The sequence below is a fragment of the Pristiophorus japonicus genome, chromosome 12, assembly GCF_044704955.1.
Source record: "Pristiophorus japonicus isolate sPriJap1 chromosome 12, sPriJap1.hap1, whole genome shotgun sequence".
NCBI classification, from domain to species: Eukaryota; Metazoa; Chordata; class Chondrichthyes; family Pristiophoridae; genus Pristiophorus; species Pristiophorus japonicus.
The window spans coordinates 182,369,990-182,390,692 of NC_091988.1; the positions used below are offsets into that span (position 1 = coordinate 182,369,990).

The 20,703-nt window shown below is 41.6% G+C and overlaps 1 protein-coding gene across 2 annotated transcripts; it reads right to left on the reverse strand.

Moving 5' to 3' along the window:
* Positions 1–2,987: 2,987 nt before the first annotated feature.
* LOC139277583 (homeobox protein TGIF1-like) lies at positions 2,988–19,529 on the reverse strand. Of its 2 annotated transcripts, none has more exons than XM_070896253.1 (3): positions 19,196–19,529; positions 17,841–18,088; positions 2,988–5,211 (listed from the first exon to the last, which is right to left on the reverse strand). In XM_070896253.1, exons 1-3 carry the CDS (start codon positions 19,212–19,214, stop codon positions 4,696–4,698), a joined length of 783 nt encoding a protein of 260 aa, XP_070752354.1. In that variant the 5' UTR covers positions 19,215–19,529; the 3' UTR covers positions 2,988–4,695. The 2 variants fall into 2 exon arrangements, with proteins under 2 accessions (XP_070752354.1, XP_070752355.1); XM_070896254.1 differs by lacking the exon at positions 19,196–19,529 and adding an exon at positions 18,932–19,018.
* Between the last annotated feature and the right edge of the window lie 1,174 nt (positions 19,530–20,703).

Sequence of the window (20,703 nt, forward strand, 5' to 3'; positions counted from 1 at the left end):
TGAAAATTGCTGGTGGTGCAAATCATCTAAAAACATTTTAACTGCAGCCCTCGCATCATATGACACAGATTAAATATGTGAGGTGTTTTATTTATTTATTATGCTGTGTTTGGGTGTTTTAGGCGTTTTTTTCATTGATTGTACGTAATGGGAACTCGGACAAAATGAGTTCCCATTTTTATCAATGAGAATACTGCATCGTGATTGGTTGTCCAGGCCCACGTGACTCCAGCTTGGACTTAAGTACCTCGAAGACAGGTCACCACGCACTGTGCAGCGAATCTAGACCTCCGACCTGCGAAAGTACCTGATGGTCTCGGAGGAAGGCAAGATCCCGGTCGGAGGCCTCGATTCGCTGCGCAGTGCATGGCGATCTGTCTTCGAGGTACTTAAGTCCAAGCTGCAGTCACGTGGGCCTGGACAACCAATCACGATGCTGTATTCTCATTGATTAAAAATGGGAACTCCGTTTGTCCGAGTTCCCATTACTATCAATGAGAATCACCCCTAAAACACCCAAACACAGCACAGTAAATAAATAAAACACTTCACGTATTAAAATTAATTGAAATTAAATGTTTTCGAAAAAAAAGTTAGCTTTTTTTTTAACGTGTTTTAAGTGTTAAAAATAAACTTACCTTAAATGGACAAGGTTTTTAATATAAAAGTGTATTTAAATTTAATTTTTATATGTTTTAAAACTTACACTGGTAAATGTAGGCTATGCACCTGCTGTCACCAGGCATAACAGTTTGAAGGACATTCGCTGGGCATGAGTTGGGCAAATAGCCCAATCTCTCCCGCGTGGATGTCCTCCTTCTCTCAGAGATGTGGAGGATGTGTCAAGAGAAATCTTGACAGATTGTAAAAGCCAGTTTTCAGCGCATGCGCATCGCGCCCCGAAAACCGGCTTTTGTGAGGCCTTGCCGGGTCCGTACGCACTTCGTACGGACCCGGCAAGGCCGGTATTTTAGGCACATTATAAATCGAAGCATTATTTGAAAGAGAATGAAGAGCTTTGTGTTGTGTTCAAATGCTGAAAAGGCATTGAAGACTGTTCCAGTCCTCTTGCTGGAGGATGGTGTTTTGCACCCGTAACTTGTGTTAATCAAAATGTGCCATGAGATTCGGGTCATATAATTGTTGCTTATTCATTAGTTCACAGACTTGGCACAAAGTCAGCACTCAGTCTTTAAATGTAATCTTTATAGACTAATGATTGGCCATGAGGAATCTTGTCCTTCAACACACCCTCGCTTTAAAACACTCAAAAGCAATTTGATGCCTCAGCCATTACTTCCTGCTAGAGGATTAAGAACATAAACGTCTGTCAGAGTGTTTAAATGCTGCTAACTGCTGCCATTACATCATATCTGTCTTAGCCTGAACCGACCAATAAGAGTCTGTCCCTTACTCCATTAAACATACATATTCGCTATGTGACAGCTGCAACAGGAATCCACATAATCATATTTCAGCTGCAGGAAGGGTGGGTGGAAGAGAGAAAAAAAGAATAAGATCAAATAATAAAAGCCTGATGTGCGTACAAATGAAATGTGTAACACTTGTAGCCTTGGATTTCCTTCTCTAGCATCCCTCCCCATTACTGACCACTAGACTACTCCTTTGAAAGGACCTGGATCTTTTTTGTGTTTTTTTTTTTAATTAATGCCTTAATAGGACTGTAACAAAACCCCATTGGGTGTGTATAATTGCAAATTCTCAATGTTTTTAAGTTTTGGTCTAAAAAGGGTATGATTTCTGCAAGCATTGGCTTATTTTTCAGTCAGTGGGGGCAACGTTTCAGTCAACAGGGAATAGAGCTTTGTTACAGTCCTGGTTATATTACAGGAGATGTCCACTTACATCAGGAAAATGCTGGTTTCAAAAATGTGTAAAATTAATCTGTCAAACCTTATGTGAGCCACTTCCTAACATTGATAGATGCAAGTTACCGACAAGGAAAGTTTAAGTTAAATGTACAAAATGTGTGTTACCATCTCTAATTTCTGTATGTAGTTAAATATTGATGAAGAATTATTTTGTTTACGTATTCTCATGTATATTTGAGTAAATGCTGCCAAACTATTGAAAGCCTTTCCATTATAGTGCTGTATCTCTTAACTCACTGCCTTCTCCCGGTATCTTTATACACAAGTTTAAAAAAAACATTTCTTGTGAAGACAAAGTAGCAGAGTAAAACAGGCATATTTTCCTAACTTGGGGTTATGTATTCACACTGTTGATGGGGCTGTGAAATTTTCCCATCACCATAATGTAGACATTTTTGATTCTACGAGGATTTCTATGAAGTAGAAAGGCTGGGCTTTTATAACTTTTCATACTATGTCCATTTGAACTGAAAATAACCAGAGGTATAATGATGAATTTTGTCTTTCAAATTGGGTTGTTTCTGGTTTTCAGCTGTACAACACAACGCTGATTTTTTTGGCCTATTTATTGGTGGCAGCTGCAAACTGAAGCGAAAAATTAAAGCTGCTTTTACACTGAGGCCTGTGCTGGTACGGACAGTTCCATACCAGGCCTGAAGGTAAACCTGCCAGATTTGATGAGACTGGCTAGCAGGAAGGCCCGATTTTGAAAACAGGTCTTTCCGGTTACCAGCCTTTGCAAATCTATTCTAAAAGCAGCTTCAAAATATCACACTATTCATGTACGGATGCAGCATTGAAGCATGGCTCAAGTATGATTTATTTTAGTAAAACTGGTATCAATGCACGAAGTCTGGTGACAACACTTCAATACAAGGTGAGCAGTTCAGCTTTGCTGATTCATAGGGAAATTTCCCTATCAGTTGATGCCGAGCAAAACTGTATGACTCAATCACGATGAAGTCATGGCCAGAAGCTCAATTCTGCTTATCACAATCTGTGTAGTTATTAGTTCATGAAATTACACGAAAAAAACAGAATCATTTGTTACCAATTTATTAAATAATTACAGAATTCAAAATTATCAAATGTCAAGATTTTTATTAGAGTGGTATTAAAAAAAAATTCACAGATGTGATCAATGTTCCTGTAAGACAAAGAATGGAGTTGAAAGAACTCCTTTAAATATTGCACAGATTGAAATTGAAGACTTGAATAGTTGGGTGGTCCCTTCAAATAACAAAAAAAAACACCACCGTCATAAGGCACATTTGCATTTATCACACTTATATACATGATCTGCAAAGCCCCCTTTTTGCACTAACACTGAACCAAATTTTTAAAGCTTCCAACACAAGTAGCATTTATGTAAAGCTCCATCGTAGAACCCCAGATATACAGTTTGGCCATGTATATGATTTACAGTAAAGGGCTGGTGTATCAAGCAAAAGGTTTGCAGCTGCAAGATCAAAAGTAAATAGTCTGCAAACAAAGGCGATCTTCTCCATGCATTGTGATTAGCCTAAATGCAGTTTGTTTGAAAGACAGTTCAAGCTGCCAGTTTTAGTCCCAATCTTGCAATGTACCACACTGCCACACACTGGAAACAAGCAGTATTTTGGTATGTAAGGGTCATATGAAAATCAGCTTAAATGACTTGCATTTTAAATCACTGGTTCCCCATTTTCTAAACCAGACTTTTTTTTCACAATACATTTTCTTTTACGTGACTGTGTTGAGTGTCATCTACCAAACAAGTTTTGGAATCTGAAAAATTAACTTATTTAAATCCCAGACTACCATACAGATGATGATCTTAGCAGTAATGTTTTAAAAAGGAAGTTTCACATCACCTTTAACAATGTACTACATTAAAAAATATATTTTTTTTAAAAATCAAAGATAGCTACATTCACAGATAGAACTAACAAATAGAAATTAGTTTACCTTTTTAATAGTTCTGTACTCAAAAGTTACAAATGAATACCTCAGAGCTAACGTCACATTGCTATATCATAATCTATTGAGTAGTGATTAGAGGAAGTTGCCAGTTTTAGCTTACAATTTACCTCTAACAGAACCACAATTTAAAATTACAATTCTTCAGCTCAGTAGTAAAGATCCATTATATACAAATGAAAAAATATTCTACTAATATCTTATGATTCAGACGTTTTGCACGTATTGAGGACTAAAGAGCGTGCAAGAAAATTTCTAGTCCTGGTCATCCGCACTACTTTGGGTTACCTTGACACTGCCCCTCTTGTTTTGTACTCAATACATCTGCTTCAGTGACAACAGTGTTATTTGAGAAAAAAAACTACTACAAGACCAAATCTTAAAACATGAACTCTGCCACATTGGTCAGTCAACATAAAACCTGAACAAATTAGTTAATCTGCAGTTCCTTTGAAGTACAAGTATAACTCATTTACATCTGCAGTCAAGGTACAGAATACTAATAATGCTTACTATGTTGTAATCCCAGAATCTAGTTTGCAGAGTGCAAACATACAACGGAGGCTCTGAGAAGACCACTGAAAATTATTGCAACCCTTAAATTCAAGGATTCTACAATCAACAGGATAGCCATGAGAGATTTAACTTCCAGTTCAAGCGGGCAGACTTTTCAAGCTATTTCTCCAACCGGGAGAAATGCACTTTAATAGTCGTTTCCCCGAGATGGATTTTACAACAGTATTAAGTAACATGCTACTGCCCATCCACAGACTAGAACCAACCGACAGGTTTCTCGGATATCTACATTTCTACTCCCATTCACCACATTCCTCGATGCATGTGTTTAAGATAAAATCTTAATATTCTGTTTCTGAGATTCCAGTTCAGCAGCCTGCTGGAGTGCAACATCCACCAGCAATTGAAAGCCACTGAAGTCCTGATGGAGCTCTGGTGGAGTGGGAGGAGGTGTGTTGAACAGTCCATTGTTAGGACTAGTCGAATCTGTGCACGTCATCAAAGTAGTGGGGTTATCAGTGTTAAACAGAGGTCGAACTAACTCTTGGTCAGTCAGTTTTGAGGTTTTCTTGCTGTCATTGCCAGAGTCTGGGCTGAAGATGTCCTTAACCATTGATGTTGTTGCGTGGCAGATGACAGAAGGCCGAACAGATGCAGACAAAAGAGTGGAGCTGGTAGCTGAAGCAGAATTCTCCACTGGGTTTGGTCCACCTGCACTTCGAGATGGGTTCAGTTCAGAGGACTTGCTTTTGCGAGAAATGGTGAATTGATGAGGGTCTTTGCCGTCCTTCCGCAGCATATCTGGCAAAAGCCTTCTCCTTGCGTTGATGAACCAGTTGGAGACCTAAAATTTGAAAGCATAGGCAAATATTATGTAACACGTTGCTCGTGTTTCTTCATTACAACAAAATCATTAAGAGGGAAGAAAAATCACGCTATGGATTTCAAGGTCAGATTTTTCTACGCTGTAAAATCCAGCTGGTTGGAAATCCTCAGATAATGCCATTAGATTCTGTAACCTAACACCATATAAATTAATGTAAATGTTCAGGATTTAAAAAAAAACATTCTTTGCACAGAGTTGAAGCACCAGAAACTGTCACTCCCCCACCCCAGTCTCTCATTCAGAAGCAGAGACTATCTACTGCTCTCACTTCAGCTTTCTGGTTTGCAGAACTTATCTGGACACCAAAAGACTAACTTTGCTTTATTAAGTTTCTAATAGTTTGGTGTCCACAATACTGGTTTACATTGAAAAAACTGTTCATATTAAAATGCAAACTATTTCTCAGCCTGTGATGGCGAGTCATTCTTCTTCACCAGCCTGATTTCCCTTTCCTTCCTTTGCCCTTTTAATTTGTATTCCCTGCTGGTTCAATATGGTTACTGCTATAGTTTGAAGCTTCTTAGCAGCCGCAGCAATTTTATTTGCTGATGGAACTGATCAGGCCAGCTCTGTATCAGCATGTTTTGTGTAGAATCAAATCGAGATTTGGAAGTTCTGTTTACAAAGGAGTTGCAAGATTTGATTTAAAGGAGCAGAAATTTTGGAAGAATGAAACGGCAACTCTACACTGCTCGAATCCTTCAATTTGCTGTAGCCGAGACAAAGCCCTTGTAAACAAGCAGTGATGTGAAAGCAGTTTGCCTATCCCAGAACACATGACAGCATGGGTGCAAGCTACACACTGATCAGGTTGTGTAACTTGAAACCAGTGCTGAAGGAATTGCCATTATGGCCCTTCAAATGTGGACTGAGCAACTTAATGTGTTGCACAAAGCATACTCAGTTAGTCGTGGGGGAGGGTGGTAATGACTAGAGTAGGCAGATGTAAGGAATCTGTGGCACAAATAGAAAAGGCAAAATGAGCGAAAACTGAATGTAAGACTATGCCTAAAATATACAAGCAATGGACTCAGAATTATAGATTTGCGGCTGTGCAATTGAAGTGTACTGCTTCACAGAATTTAACATTTCAAAAGTACTCATCAAGTAAATCTTTTATTCAGTTGTTTTTTTTTACATGCCTAGCCCTCAAAGTTTTTGCTTTTTTTGTTCGAATATTCAGCCTTCTTTCGTAATGTAGTACTTTATAATTTCATTGTAGAGATCCCTGTGAAAGTCTGTTTACTAGAAGTCTGAGCACCTAACTTCTGAATATTTGGAAGCCAATCAAAAAACACTTTGTATATACCATGTATGTTTGAAACTTGGAAATCCAGATAGTGGATTTGTACATGCAATTAGAAAGAATGGGTATACATCAAAGTTAAGCAGCTGTGGGGGAGGGGCAATTTTGCCTTCAGGGGCACCATTTAAATTGCTTTTATATTGTTCCTTTAATTCAGATTCTGGGAACTGGTTCCCAGCGTTTATGCTGTTAAATCTCTTTTCCATAGCAGACTCACAGATCCAAACCAGGCCTATGAATCTGCTGCCAGGCTACAGAAAACTGATTTAACAGCAGAAGCTAGGTCTTGGAATCCGAACTGAAACGTAAAAGCGACTCAAGTGATTTTAGTTTAAAGCTGACCGCCTGCTTCGGCAGCCAATCAGAAACGTTTACATTGAAAGTCCAGGCTGGATCCCCACTTTGATTTAACTCACAGAAAACCTCTTCTTGCAACACCAGGCACTCGAGCAGATATTTATCATTGTGTCTACATTTATTTAAACCAACCAAATCGGATAAAAAGACAAAAGAAATTCTGCTCATCCACCCACTAACTACCACTAACGATTTCAGAAAAGCAAAACCACTACCATTAGTTAGAGTAGTGCACTTTTTTGAATTCTATCCACCAAACCCACTGCTATTTGAAAGATTATTTTTTTGAAATGTTTACTTCGACACATTCCCTGCAAGGAGTTTGAGGGAGTTTCCCTCACTTTCCGCTCCAGCAGCAGGGACACAATTAGCAGGTATTCATTATGGTTGGCGCTGGAATTAGAGGGAAACTAACACCAAATCTATGCATTCAGTAGGCCTTGGCTTTTGAAGACCGCTTCCTGCTGTTGAAATAGCCCTGTTTATACCATGGAACAGATTCACCAACAAAAGAGAACAAAAAAACATGGCTTCAATGGAGATGAAGTCTCTTTCTTCCTCCCCCGCAGCCCTCCCCCATAGCCCTGATCTCCTGTACTTAATTTTTTTTTTTAAAAAGCTTATTGATCGAATGTTAGTGTTGGAGAATTAGTCACTTTCCATTTTGATTACTTCAGTGCCAACATCAAGTACTCCCAGGTCAGGTATAGCATGTTTGGAATGCAGAGTAAACAACTTCCTCTTTCCGCCCAACAATGCACATCACTGCAGCAACAACAACTTGCATTTATATAGCACATTTAACATAGTAAAATACCTCAAGGTGCTTCAGAGGAGCGTAGACAAAATTTGACACTGAGCCAAACAAGGAGGCATTAGGATAGGTGACTAAGAAGTAGGTTTTAAGGAGCCTCTTAAAAGGAGAGTGAGGTAGAGAGGTTTTGGGAGGGCATTCCAGAGCTTCGGGCCTAGACGGCTGAAGGCACGGCTGCCATTTATCATTTTTCCATTTCCCTTGCCTGTAATCCTGTAGCCTGTGAGTGAGATTTTCCAATTAGCCACCAAATCACAACAATGACTACACTCCAAAAGTACTTCATTCGCTGTAAATTCAAGTCTTTCTTTTCAAATTGGGGACAGTTTTGTTCTTCCTTGGGCCCCAAGCTCTGGAACTCCCTGCCTAAACCTCTCTCCTTCAAGACGCTCCTTAAAACATACATCTTTGACCAAGCTTTTGGTCACCTGCGCTAATTTCTACTTGTGCGGCTTGATGTCAAATTTTTTATCTCATAATACTCCTGCGAAGCGCCTTGGGACATTTCACTACGTTAAAGGCGCTATACAAATACAAGTTGTTGTTGTTGTGGGCTATGCCCATTAGGAAGTAGATTAAGACTGCCCAAACTCATTTTACATATGATCTTTGCAATCAACAGACCAAGGAGACTTTTATCCCCTTATTCTGCACTGGAGTTGAAACTAGAGGTGGAAGGCGACCATTTACCACTCTTGCTTTAAATCCGCTTCCTAATTAATATTGAGGATGGAGAAGTGGGATTCTGTTTTTAAATTAGTCCAAACCGCAGGTTACATATGCACTATGATGGGCATACATTTTTCTAAACCAGTCCCGCCCCTTTGATTTTACTACAGAAGGGAATGTTGATTAGGTTAAAGCTACAGATGGTACGAAATGAGAAGGTGAAAGGCAGGTGTACCTTCATAACCTTCATAAATTTAGCAGCTGGATCAGCCTTTATATTTACAAACACAAACAGGAAACACTCAGAAACATTCAAGCAGAATCTGTAAAGAAAGGAAAAATGTATGCTGGCATACATTTAAACATTCAAAAGGGCATTGGACAAATAGTTAAAGGGGGAAAAAATAAAGGGCTATGGGGAAAGAGCAAGGGAGTAGGATTACTTGGATAGCTCTACCAAAGAGCCGATACGGACACGATGGGCCTCCTGTGCCTGCATCATTCTATGATTTAGGCACAGCCCTTCACCAGGAAAGCCCTTGTTCTGATGATGGTCGATGCCTGAAACCTCAACATGTTTCTTTTCTACTGTCGGACTTGCTGAGTGTTTCCAGCATTTTCTGCTATTATTTCACATTTCCAGCGCCGTTAACTTTTCTATAGTTGCAAAATTAAACTTAAATCAAACTTTTTTTTTAAAAAGACATGTGATTTCATATTTCCAATGCTTACAGATTTATTTTATTCTCATAATTTGGCTCCCATTTATAAACAAGTCTTTGAAATTGAAGTTTGTGAGAGCAGTGTAGTGGAAGGTGATTACAACTGCTGGGCCTCGAATCAAGGGTCTTGCAGTTGGCAGCAACACCAAAGATATCTTACCTGGTTCACTAGGGCTTGGGAGGCCACAGTTAAAAAAAACAGGTCTTTACGACTACTGGCTTCTGATAAGTTTACTTTGGTTTTGCCACTGGCTAAGCCAGATCCAATGGCGCTGATATGGCACTTCACCCCAATATAAAAGCATCTTTGCAAACAATAATTGTGAACTCTCGCACATCTGACTATCAGCAATCAGATGCCAACGATCTCACCCAAAGCAGTTAACTACTATTGTCAAGTAAGCGAAAATAATCTACTCTGAAACAGGATTTTGTTGTTAAAACAAAGCAAACCATTTCTAGAAATCAGGTATTGTAAAACTTTCCACCAGGGAGTCCTTTTCTGCAGCTCTCCAGTCACCTCAACTGTTTACTCACTCTGGATTCTGGCCAGAGGCAGACAAGTGCCACATACAAATGTCGACTTGTGTTTGCGCGGCAATTGCTGCCTAACCTGCTGTGTGTTCCCAACGTTTACTGTTTTTGTCCCACATTCAACTGCTGGTTCTTATAAAAAGGAATCCAAAAAAATCAAAATGGTGGAAGCACTTAGCAGGTCAGTCAGCATTCGTGGCGAGAAGTGAAAAGCTAATGTTTCCAGTTACCAAGCTTTTGCTCTAATATCTCCTTGTATGGCTCGGTGTCAAATTTTGTTTTATAACGTTCCTGTGAAGTGCTTTGGGACGTTTAAACTCATTGTATAAATATAAGTTGTTGGTGCTGACCCTTTCTTAGAATTGTTTTGACAGGGAATTAGATAGTTGCTTAAAAACAGACACTATTAAAGTGTATGTAAAAACAAGTAGAAAGAGTGGGATTAAATTTGATAAGCTTATGGAAAAAAACACTGATGCAGATTTTATAGGTTAAATATTAAAGCATAGAAAGAAACCGTTCTATGATTCTATGGTCTGTGTTGAGTTAACTGATCTCAGCCAGAGCAGTGGCAGGGAATTTAAAAATGGAAAATAAATAACCCAGGGCACCCCTTCCTGATCACCATCTGGTGACAAGACAGGATGGGACACTGTTGTGATGCACCCGACAGAAGAATAGCCTGCCTCGGGTCATACGTGAATAGCGGCCACTTCGGTTGGGTACTGGAGAAAGAAGGGTCGAGTAGGAAAGCATTCTTTTCAAACTATTTTATCCCCCCCCCCCCCCAGTTGTCGAGAGTGTGGCACAGTACAGGTAACTGAGGCAGTAGTTTTACGCTTGTGTGGGGACCCCCCTACAGTTACTAATATGCTCCCAGAGGACCCCTGCCCAAATTCTGAAACACAGAAGCAGGGTACCCAAAGGGAAACTGTGCTATCATTTCCAGAAAACATGTTTAATGAGATAAAGAACAAAAGTGCTACTCAGTCAACAAGTATGAAAATCTGGCTTTGTGACCCTTTCCCCAGAAGTCATGCTAGGTGGCAAAAATGAGAGTCTTAAACTGCTGTAAGGGTCCAATAAAACCTCAAGATTTCTGTTCAAATAGGATATTCCATCAGCACATTCGGTAAAGAATGTGCTGTAGGCTATCCTGGCTTAAGCCACAGGAATTTTTACTGTTGCAAACCATTTTTTTTTTTTTAAAAGTACCTTTTGCTCTATCCATTTTAACATTTTTTTAAAAAATATTAGTGCCATCTTTATGAATAACTATAAACAAGCCAACTAAAAACAGATTAAGTCTTTCTCAAAAAACATGAATCAACTTCAGTTTCTAACCACACAAATGCTAGATTAGTAAGGAATGAGTGAGCCAGCCTCCATTTAGGATTTCCAGGTGAGTCTAACCGAAACAACTCTAATCTATGAAAAAAAAACCCTCTGAAATTCACAGCTGAGCTGCTGCATTTGAGGAGCCCTGGATGCTATCCATATGCACTTTGCTGTCTTGCGGATACTGAAATTAGGCAGACATCTGATATGATCTACCTTTTGTTGCGCAGGGTAGTGACCAAATTCTTCATTTCAAATGCATTCCAAGAGGAATGGATACTCCATCAAGGACAGGATTTGTGCGAGATTGAATTTTGGAAACTGCAGGGTAAACAGGATGTGGATTCACCTCTGACGTCTACTTCCCAGCAGCCTACTTTTTGTCTGAAGTAATCTATCACAGGGACACAGATGCATAGCAGGCTGCAGTGTGTGTGTGTGTGTGTGCACATAGCAATATACGTCAAAAGAACAGACCCATCTGGACAGCAGCACGGGCACCCCACTGAGATCCTATAATCGGACTTCTTTTTATAACCGGGTTTCTTTGAGGATTTGCAGTTTCTCCTTCCTATTGGTGAGACTGCCCTTTTATGCTGCGGAGTGTTTTAACAACAGGGGAGGAAAAGATGTGGCTACCAACAGTCCACCTGCATCAAGCCCCTCTTTTCTGCATCTCTAGTTGCGGTGATTTTTAGCTGACTGACACATTGGCTTAACTCATCTGTGCATTGGTGAAAAAATCCCACAAGAACCTTTTTTTTAAAAAAAATTATTTTCCCCATATCTACTGCAGATACTAATTCATCCAGAACTTACAGCCCTCTACTACATTGGCGAGATGATTATTCTTCACATGTTAACTCAAAACAGTATTGGCGTGCTAACTTAACCATGGGGGATTTAGGGGGGGGGGGGCAAAGGAGGGAGGACAAAACTGCCAAGGCCAATTCCATCATTGCACAACAACCTCACGTGTGCACTTTCCAGAAGGGATCACTGGATAGCAATCAGTAATGGCTGACTTTCTTCCCCCTCCCTAGCGTGGCCTGTACCAAAGCACCCCAACAGATTTCAGTGCCAACTCTAAACAGAGCAGAGGTTGAAACTTAGGCCTTGCTGGTTCCTATGGCCCACTGCCTTATCAGTGGGAGCAAAGAAGTGTTTTGAATGTTTATGCACCAACTACTGTGAGCGCATACACTCATAGGTTATTTCTCCGCTATTCTGTTGAGAAAGCTTCAGAAGAGCAGAAGTAATCAAGCTCACAGTCACTTTTTCAGGTTACAATAGCACTTCTTTGCACACTGACTTTCTAGGTCTGTGAAAAGGAAGAGTTCCATTTAAGCCACTCAAGTTTTGATTTTTGGTTTGGGATATTTATAAGCAAATCTTTGTAGCCCTGTTTTAAATGAGGCATACAAGGGAACCACAACATCAGCTCCTGCATCCTGAATTCAAATGCTAGATTTTCCAACAGAAGGCTCTGTAAACCAAGTGTGCCATGCATTGAGGAACGAGGCTTGACGCAAGGTACATATTTGCACTTGTCTTAGAAACAACTGTTTCCTCCCCCCCTCCCCTCAAATAATTGTTTCTTTTTCACCACTGGTCACAATTTGCATTGCAGTGATTTTGTTGCAACTCAAATAGCCCTGTCCAGGAATTTTGCATCAATTGTTAGCATTTAGAGAACAAACAATGAAGAAAAACAAAAAAAAAGGCAAACCAATATAAATGTTAAGTTGCAAATCATCATTATTGTGGGTACAAATGGATAATGTGACTCCATGGCATAGTAACTATGATCAGGAAGTATGTTTGAGAACAGTAGAAAATAAAAACTAAAATTTACACTTTAAAAAGGTGCAATTTATTCCCAATTTAAGATTTTGTGTTAAGCCAGCTGTAAAACCAACTCAGTATTTTGTTACTGGGAGGGTAGGAGGCAAGGAAATCACTTCTAGAAAGAAAGACTTGCATTTATATAGCACCTTTCACAACTTCACTATGTCCCAAAGCACTTTACAGCCAATTAAGTACTTTTGAAGTGTAGTCGCTGTTGTAATGTAGGAAATGCACCAGTCAATTTGTGCACAGCAAGCTCGCACAAAGAGCAATGAAATAAATGACCAGGTCATCTGATTTTTTTACAGTGTTGGTTGAAGGATGTTAGCCTTCGACACCAGAACATTCTTCGAATAGAGAGAGCCCTGCGATCTTTTACATCCACTGAGACGGCAGATGGGGCCTCGATTTAACAAAATTACATTCTACATGACTGTAGCCCTCCTCATCCTTCTCGTCCTGGCTACAGCCTTTAACACAGTTGACCACACCATCCTGCTCCAACGCCTCTCCTCCATTGTCCAGCTGGGTGGAACTGCCCGTGCCTGGTTCCATTCTTATCTATCCAGTCATAGCCAGATAAGCATCTGCACCATTACCTCTGGAGCCCCCCTAAGGATCTATCCTTGGCTCCCTCCTACTTCTATTTACATGCTACTCCTCAGCAACATCATCCAAAAACACCTCCGGTTCCATGTGTAAGCTGACGACAATCTCTCTCAACCCCTCCGCTGTCTCTGAATTGTCACACTGCTTGTCCGACATCCAGTATTGGATGAGCAGAAATTTCCTCCAAATAAATATTGGGAAGACAGAAGCCAGTGTCTTTGGCCCCCACCACAAACTCCGTTCCCTAGCCAGCTAACTCCATCTCTTTTCCTGGCCACTGTCTGAGGCTGAACCAGACTATTCGCAACCTTGGTGTTGTATCTGACCCGGCGAGGAGTTTCCGACCACATACCCGCTCCATCACTGAGCTCCATAATATAACCCGTCTCTGTCCTGACTCAGCTTATCTGCTGCTAAAACCCTCATCCATGCCTTTGTTACCTCTCGATGTAACTGTTCCAAAACTCTGCTGGCTGACCTCCCATGTTCTACCCTCCATAAAATTGAGCTCATCCAAACCTCTGCTGCCCATATCCTAACTTGCACCAAGTCCCGTTTACCCATCACCCCTATGCTCGCTGACCGACATTAGCTCCTGGACCGACAACGGCTCAATTTTAAAATCCTCATCCTTATTTTAAAACCTCGGCACTCCCTATCCCTGTAATCTCTTCCAGCCCTACAACCTTCAGAGATCTCTGCGCCCCTCTAATTCTGGCCTCTTGCGTATCTCTGATTTTAATCGCACCACCATTGGCGGCTGTGCCTTCAGCTGCCGAGGCCCCGAGCTCTGGAATTCCCTCTCTAAACCTCTCCGCCTCGCTACCTCCTTTAAGATGCTTCTTAAAACCTCTCTCTCTTACTCTCCTGATATCTCATGTGGCTCGGTGTCAAATTTTGTTTGATAATGCTCCTGTGAAGCATCTTGGGACGCTTTCCGACATTAAAGGTTCCGTATAAGTGCAACTTCTTGTTGTTTCATCCGAAAGACGCCATCCGAAAGACACCACATCCGACAGAAGTTCCAGCTTAGATTATGTGCTAAAGTCTCTGGAATGGGGCTTGGGCCCACAACATTTTGACTCATCAGAGGTGCGAGTGCTGCCACTTTACATCAGATGCCACCAACAACATATCAGTGCTGCACACTACACAATGTTACATTAATTTGGGTAAAATAATTACTAGTTTATACAAGCGCGCTAGCTGTTCTGTGACGTGGTCATAGTTAGTCTGATTGTGAAGATTAGTTGCTGAGATGCAGCTGTGTTTAATCTTGCCTGTCCATTTTAGGCCACTGCCTATGGGGAAGTGGCCTCAATCGACAGATCCTGAGGCTAATGGACGAGGGAGATTTCTGTAGTTTGATAGCTGCTTGCTGCTCCTGCTGGTGAAGAAAGGCTAGGGTATCAAGGTCGGAGAAGCGACTGATATGCTTTTTTCTTCCCCCAATATACTTATGACCCATGTTCCCTGTAATTTTTTCTGGCCCTGCACCGTCTCCTTTAAAATACCGTGCATGCGCAGTTTTTACATTGAAATGCCGGCAAGCCAGCTGCGCGAGCTCCCGGGAACAGTGCGCGGCCATGTGCCTGACAGTGAACACAGCTTATGACGCTGAAGTGTGACAGACACGCTCGAGACCCAAGATCATTTCTTCTGATAAAATATAAACGTCTGCCTACAAGTCACTTCAAAAAGTAATTAATTGTACACTTTGAGACACAGACACGATTTCAGTGCAAGACTATTAAGAACATAGATGTCATTTGATCAGCCTATCTGAACATATTAATGCAGAGGATTAACAATGGCAGACTCCACTTGCAACAGCATCATCTGTGTAACTGGCAGTATCACGGCAGGCTAACTGATACGCTAGTTTAAAGGTCAATCTTTTGTTGCTTTGCAACTCTATAAAAGACAGCAATCTATATTTTTAAATCAAACATCTACCTGACATTTACTACATGTGCAGTCATTTTTGTTTACATACTTTGGAGGTGTACCCAGTGGAAAGTTGGGCTTGGTGGAAATGAATCCCTTTGTAACCAGGACATGTGGTGAATGTAACCTGAATGTGAAGGCTTAGCTCTTCATTAATTACAAGGAAATACTAGATAGCCTAACCCAACATCTGCTGCTCACAACTCATTTACTTAGAGTCAGCCATTCGATTACAGCATGGAAAAATACTTATTTGCATTCAGTATGGCTCCTGCAATCTGCACATACTGGGCACAGTGAGGGAATCGTTTTTACTGCTTCCACAGGAATACACTGTTTTTAAGAGGTGAAAAAGATGCTTATTATCCTTCAAACTGAAGCACAAAAGGACTCAATCTTCCTGATGAATCCACCCTTTAATCCCTAGTAGTACAATTTAATTAAATATTTTGATAATGCATGTCTAGGGCTGCCTAACTCAGGAATTCACCAGTCAAATTATCTCTCTTAACAGGTAGACAACTAAATATCCAATTTTAAAATGTTGTTTTGGAAGCACCTTTTTATATGTACATATAAAATATTTGAAACTCAGTTACCTTTCCAGACAACTAAAGCTTATAGTAAACACAATACCAAAAGGAGTTTCTCTTCCTAAATCCTATGAGACAGACGGGACCACAGGCAACAAACACTGACAGGAAATGACTTTCGTAACAATGTTCCAGACCAACTTGGGCATGTCAACTGCGTTAATATTTTGACTGCTGCACACTGACTGTCAGACATCATGAGTGTTTGAGGCTCTTCCTTTTATCCCATGCTTTTCAGTCAATTGGTTATAAACTTGCCTCCAAACCAGTTTAAAGATCCATTTTACTGCTTTAGTCTGTAATAAAATGTCCATTAAATCTCAGTCACAGCTCTCTGTAAATTTAATAGGGTCACATGAAAGAAAATAATGCTTCAATCGAGTACAAGAAATCACAAAGACTGTGACCATGCGACAGCAGAGCTCCAAGTAGGAACTGACTGGTTTCACTTTTACTAACAGCTTCAATGATCAGCTGTATGTCCCCAAAAAACCCTAACACAGTCACACTCTATGGCTGGAGCTAAGCCAGGACCACATTACAATACTTCCCTTGAAAAGAAAACTCATGTTAGAAAACATCCTTAAAGTGAATAAACTCCAATCCACGCCATGTTAATATGTTTAAAAACTACCACGGCTTCAACAAAAACAAATTAAATATAGATATATTATATATAGTGCCTTTAACACAGGAAAACACCTCAAATTAATTTACAGAGAAGGAAAAATGGACACCAAGTCAAAGATACTAAGAGGGGGGAGAAAATTCTGGGTCAGAGAGGAGGTTCTAAGGAAGATCTATCTACGGAGGGTCTTTGAACCTCAGTGGCCAAAGGTAGAGCCGCCAAAGGTTGGGGCGAAGGGAGGGGGAATAGATGAGCCCAAATACGCTATAAAAGTTGTAAGTTTTGTTTTGAATGCAATGCTCCCTCAGTGAACATAAAAGAAAGGTGAGAACAGACCACCATATACAGCAATGCTCACCCTGTTAAGACTAATTCCTGGAGAAGATAATAAAAAAACAATGGCCGAAGGAAACTTCCCCCACCCCTTAAGGCAATCAAGCAAGCTCCAGATTGTGGTTATCCATGATGCATCACTAGAAACATTTAACCTCCCCCCAGCCAATATATCCTTAGCAACACAAGACCATGCAACAGGGGTATCCAACCTGCTGCCCTTGAGCCCTGACAATCTGGCTCTTGAAGACCAAGTAACTCAAACCTATGTTCATTTCGATTTCTGATTTGCCCTGTTTGAATTTCATGGCCCTGGGGGTTTATAAAGGGATGATTTTAACACTGCTGCTTATTGGTGAACAAATCCTGAATTATAACACCAAGGTCTGTTTGGATCAACGACTTGAGATATATGCAAATTAACTGAATGTGGATCTAAACTTTAGACATGGCCCAAGGCTCTGGCATGTATCAAACACCCCTTGCTAATCCCAACAGTCAGACTTCTTAATGCACTTTACCTCTAATGCATTTCATTCTTTTTAAGACTTCTATCTACCCCCCCCCCCCACACACACAAAAAAAAGTGCTCCTGTGCCTCATCCTTGACAGACAGGCTGTTCCCAGGCCTCCCTCTCTGCCAGTCTAAAGCTGATTGTTAGGGAGATGGACAAGATCAATGTGAGGATGAGCCCTCCCCTGATTGATTTCCCCCTCCCTCTCTCTCCCAATGCCCCCACGGCTCAGCCGAGGTCAGGAATTCAATGTGGACGAGGGCACTGACCACTGCATGACCGCGCTCTCCCAATGTGGGTAAATCCAAAGTGCTGCACAAGGCTGGAAACTTGCACACCGATTGCAACCACCCCATTTCCCCCCCTCCTCCTACCTGCAAGACTGTTAGATTCGCCTGGCCGGACAGGCTGAGCTTCTCCTGCTCCGATGGGTAGGCGTTGAGCCTGTGCTCGTACAGCCAGTCCCGCAGGATCTTCACCGACTCTTTAGAGAAAATCACGTGGCGCTTCCTCTTCTTGGAGCTGGCCATGTCCGAGGACAGGCTGCTGCCGCCGTCCTCCTCCCCTGTCTCGCTGTCCGACATGGCCATGTCCCCTGGTCTCCGCTGGCTACTGCTGAAGGCTGCAACACACACAGAGAGAGGCAGCGTCAGTTACCAGGCGTTACTCACACATCACAAACTCCCAACACAAAGACACCATTCCCCCCCACATCACAACACCAGCCCCACTTCAAACAAACGGGGGGGGGGGGGGGGGGAGAAAAAGTTTAGAAGTTGCTCGCAAAGCAGTGAAGCGAAACCAAGTCCCTCGATCAACTCCACACTGTTTTTCCTCTTTTTTTTAAAAACACAAAACACACACAAAGGTGCTTTTTATCTCTTCAAAGAGAAAATCTCCAATCATCTCTCTTAAGAGAACAAACCATCATCCTGTTTAAACCACAACAACAAAAAATGTTTTATATCGAGTAAGGAAAAAACATAATAAACTTTGGAACAAACTTTGCCGCCATTGACAAGTGGCTGAACACTGTCCCTTTTGTTGCTGTGAAACAGGAACTTGCGCGGGTATTCCCAGCTCAAACTAACCCCATCTGTCAGATCAACAGTCCCAAGAGGAAGTTCTGTGACTTAAAATAAACTTTTTTTTTTGAGTAGTGGGGGGCTGGGTGGGCAGAAGTTAAGCCTGCAAAAAAAAAACTTTCACCGTTTAAAGCCTCGTGTTTGGAAATCCCAGGTCCTGCTTTAGTGAACCAACTCCATTCCCCTCTGTCTCCTTGGATTTTGGAAAAAAAATAAAAACGCACAAGACAACATACAAAAATAGGCTTGGGGACGCGTGCTTCGCCACAGCAACAAAAGGACACGCCGACTTCAACCGCTTTGAGAAAAGATGCCATGCTTTCACAAGCAAGGAAGGCATCTGGAGAAAGCAGAACCATTGCGCATACAAGGCCACTCACTCACTCACTCCTACAAATGGGACTTCGTGCATTTCTTCCCCTACAAAAAAAATTAAAGACATTTAAAAAATAAACGGGTTCTCCACCGGCCGGGGAGAAGGGAGAAAGAATCAAGATAAATAATCCCAAAACAACTACCCACCCCTCCTTCCCCAAAACCCCCTCCTCACAACAACCTCCAGCCCTCCTATTGTTTAGGACGCCGGCGCTTTGACAGCGTGCCAGTTACACAGCTCTCCTGCACCAAGGTCACGCCTAACCTACCTTTCTTTGTAGCTTTCATCTTGTTCCACTTTTTGTTTTAGTGTTGCTGTCGGACGATGGAGTTTGGATTTTGTAGCTTCATGTAAAAGTGCAAAAAAAAAGAGGGTGGGGGGAGAGAGAGCTGAGCACGTTTTGTGTGTTGTGTGTGTGTAGCTGCTGCTGCACTCCTCTTCCTCCTCCCACCTCTCCTGCGAGGACAGCGTGGCGCAGTTAAACAAAGCTCTGGCTCGCTCGCTCGCTTCCTTGCCTTGCCTCGCTCGCTCTCTCGCTCTCTCTCTCTCCCTCTACCTGCTGCTGATCCTGATCACAGTGCCTCCACTCCACTCCTGACAACTCTCTGACAGCTCACCCCGGAAACGACCTGCCACTGACGTCAGCTGCAATCACAACTTGCTCTGGAGCTGCAAGCAGCAGCAATGTGACACTCACTCACTCACCCCCACACACACACACACAAAGCTCCAGGACTGTCACAACTTCCACGCAATTCCCATCACTGCAGCAGCACCGGATCATTTGCAACTATTATTAAATTATGTTTGACGGCAATTACACGCCAGAGCCTCTTGGAATGATTTTTTGAAATTTTGCTTAAGTAAAGCTTTTTTCTCTCTCTTTCGGGGAAGCAATAATGGCTTGTTTTGCAAACCAAAAAATAGTAATTCATCTCAACCCCTGGTTGTGTTAGCTAAGCGTAAACATCGAACTAAATATACCCGTTTTAAAGGAACAGCGTCTTCAGTTTTTAAAAAACCCTTTAAAAAAATGATTGCCAAATACACATATGGTGCAAAATGCATTTCGAAACTAGAATTCAGAAAAAGACTTCGTGATGAATGCTTAATATGTTTGTGTGATATTTCCAAAATCCGCTAGGTGCTAACACATTTAAAATAAAGAGGTCAACGCCATGTTAATGTCTTATAAAGTCATTCAGCGTTGGTATATGACATTGTGAACAGTCATTTCTAGGTTTATATTGCAGGAGCATTTTTGTCGCTGGCACATGATGTCATTGAGATTGAAATGATGGGTGATCTTTCCCTCTCCCCAGGGATGAGCAGCTTTTTGCTTGATGTTTTTTCAACTGTACAGTAAAACTAATTCAAATGTATGTTTTTTTAAAAATCCACAGCCCTTATGGTCCTTATGTCCTGGCCAATATTTATCCCTTAATCAACATAACAAAAGAAAACCCAGATGATCTGATCATTATCACATTGCTGTTTGTGGGAGCTTGCTGTGCGCAAATTGGCTGCTGCGTTTCCCACATTACAACAGTGACTACACTCCAAAAGTACTTCATTGGCTGTAAAGCGCTTTGAGACATCCGGTGGTCATGAAAGGCGCTGTATAAATCCAAGTCTTTCTTTCTTTAACACATGTCCTGCAGCAGTACCACCAAGCCCACTCCTGGGAGCTGTGTGGCATTGGCCTGAGCATGATTAGCTTGCTGCATTCCCCACGTCCCGGCTCCCCCCCCCCCCCCCCCCCCCCACCCTCCTTCA

Excerpts from the sequence above, each read along its gene's own strand:
- LOC139277583 (XM_070896253.1), bottom strand. Across the intron at positions 5,212-17,840 it reads CGAATCTAACAGTCTTGCAG|GTCTCCAACTGGTTCATCAA; the intron begins GTAGGAGGAGGG and ends TTCAAATTTTAG.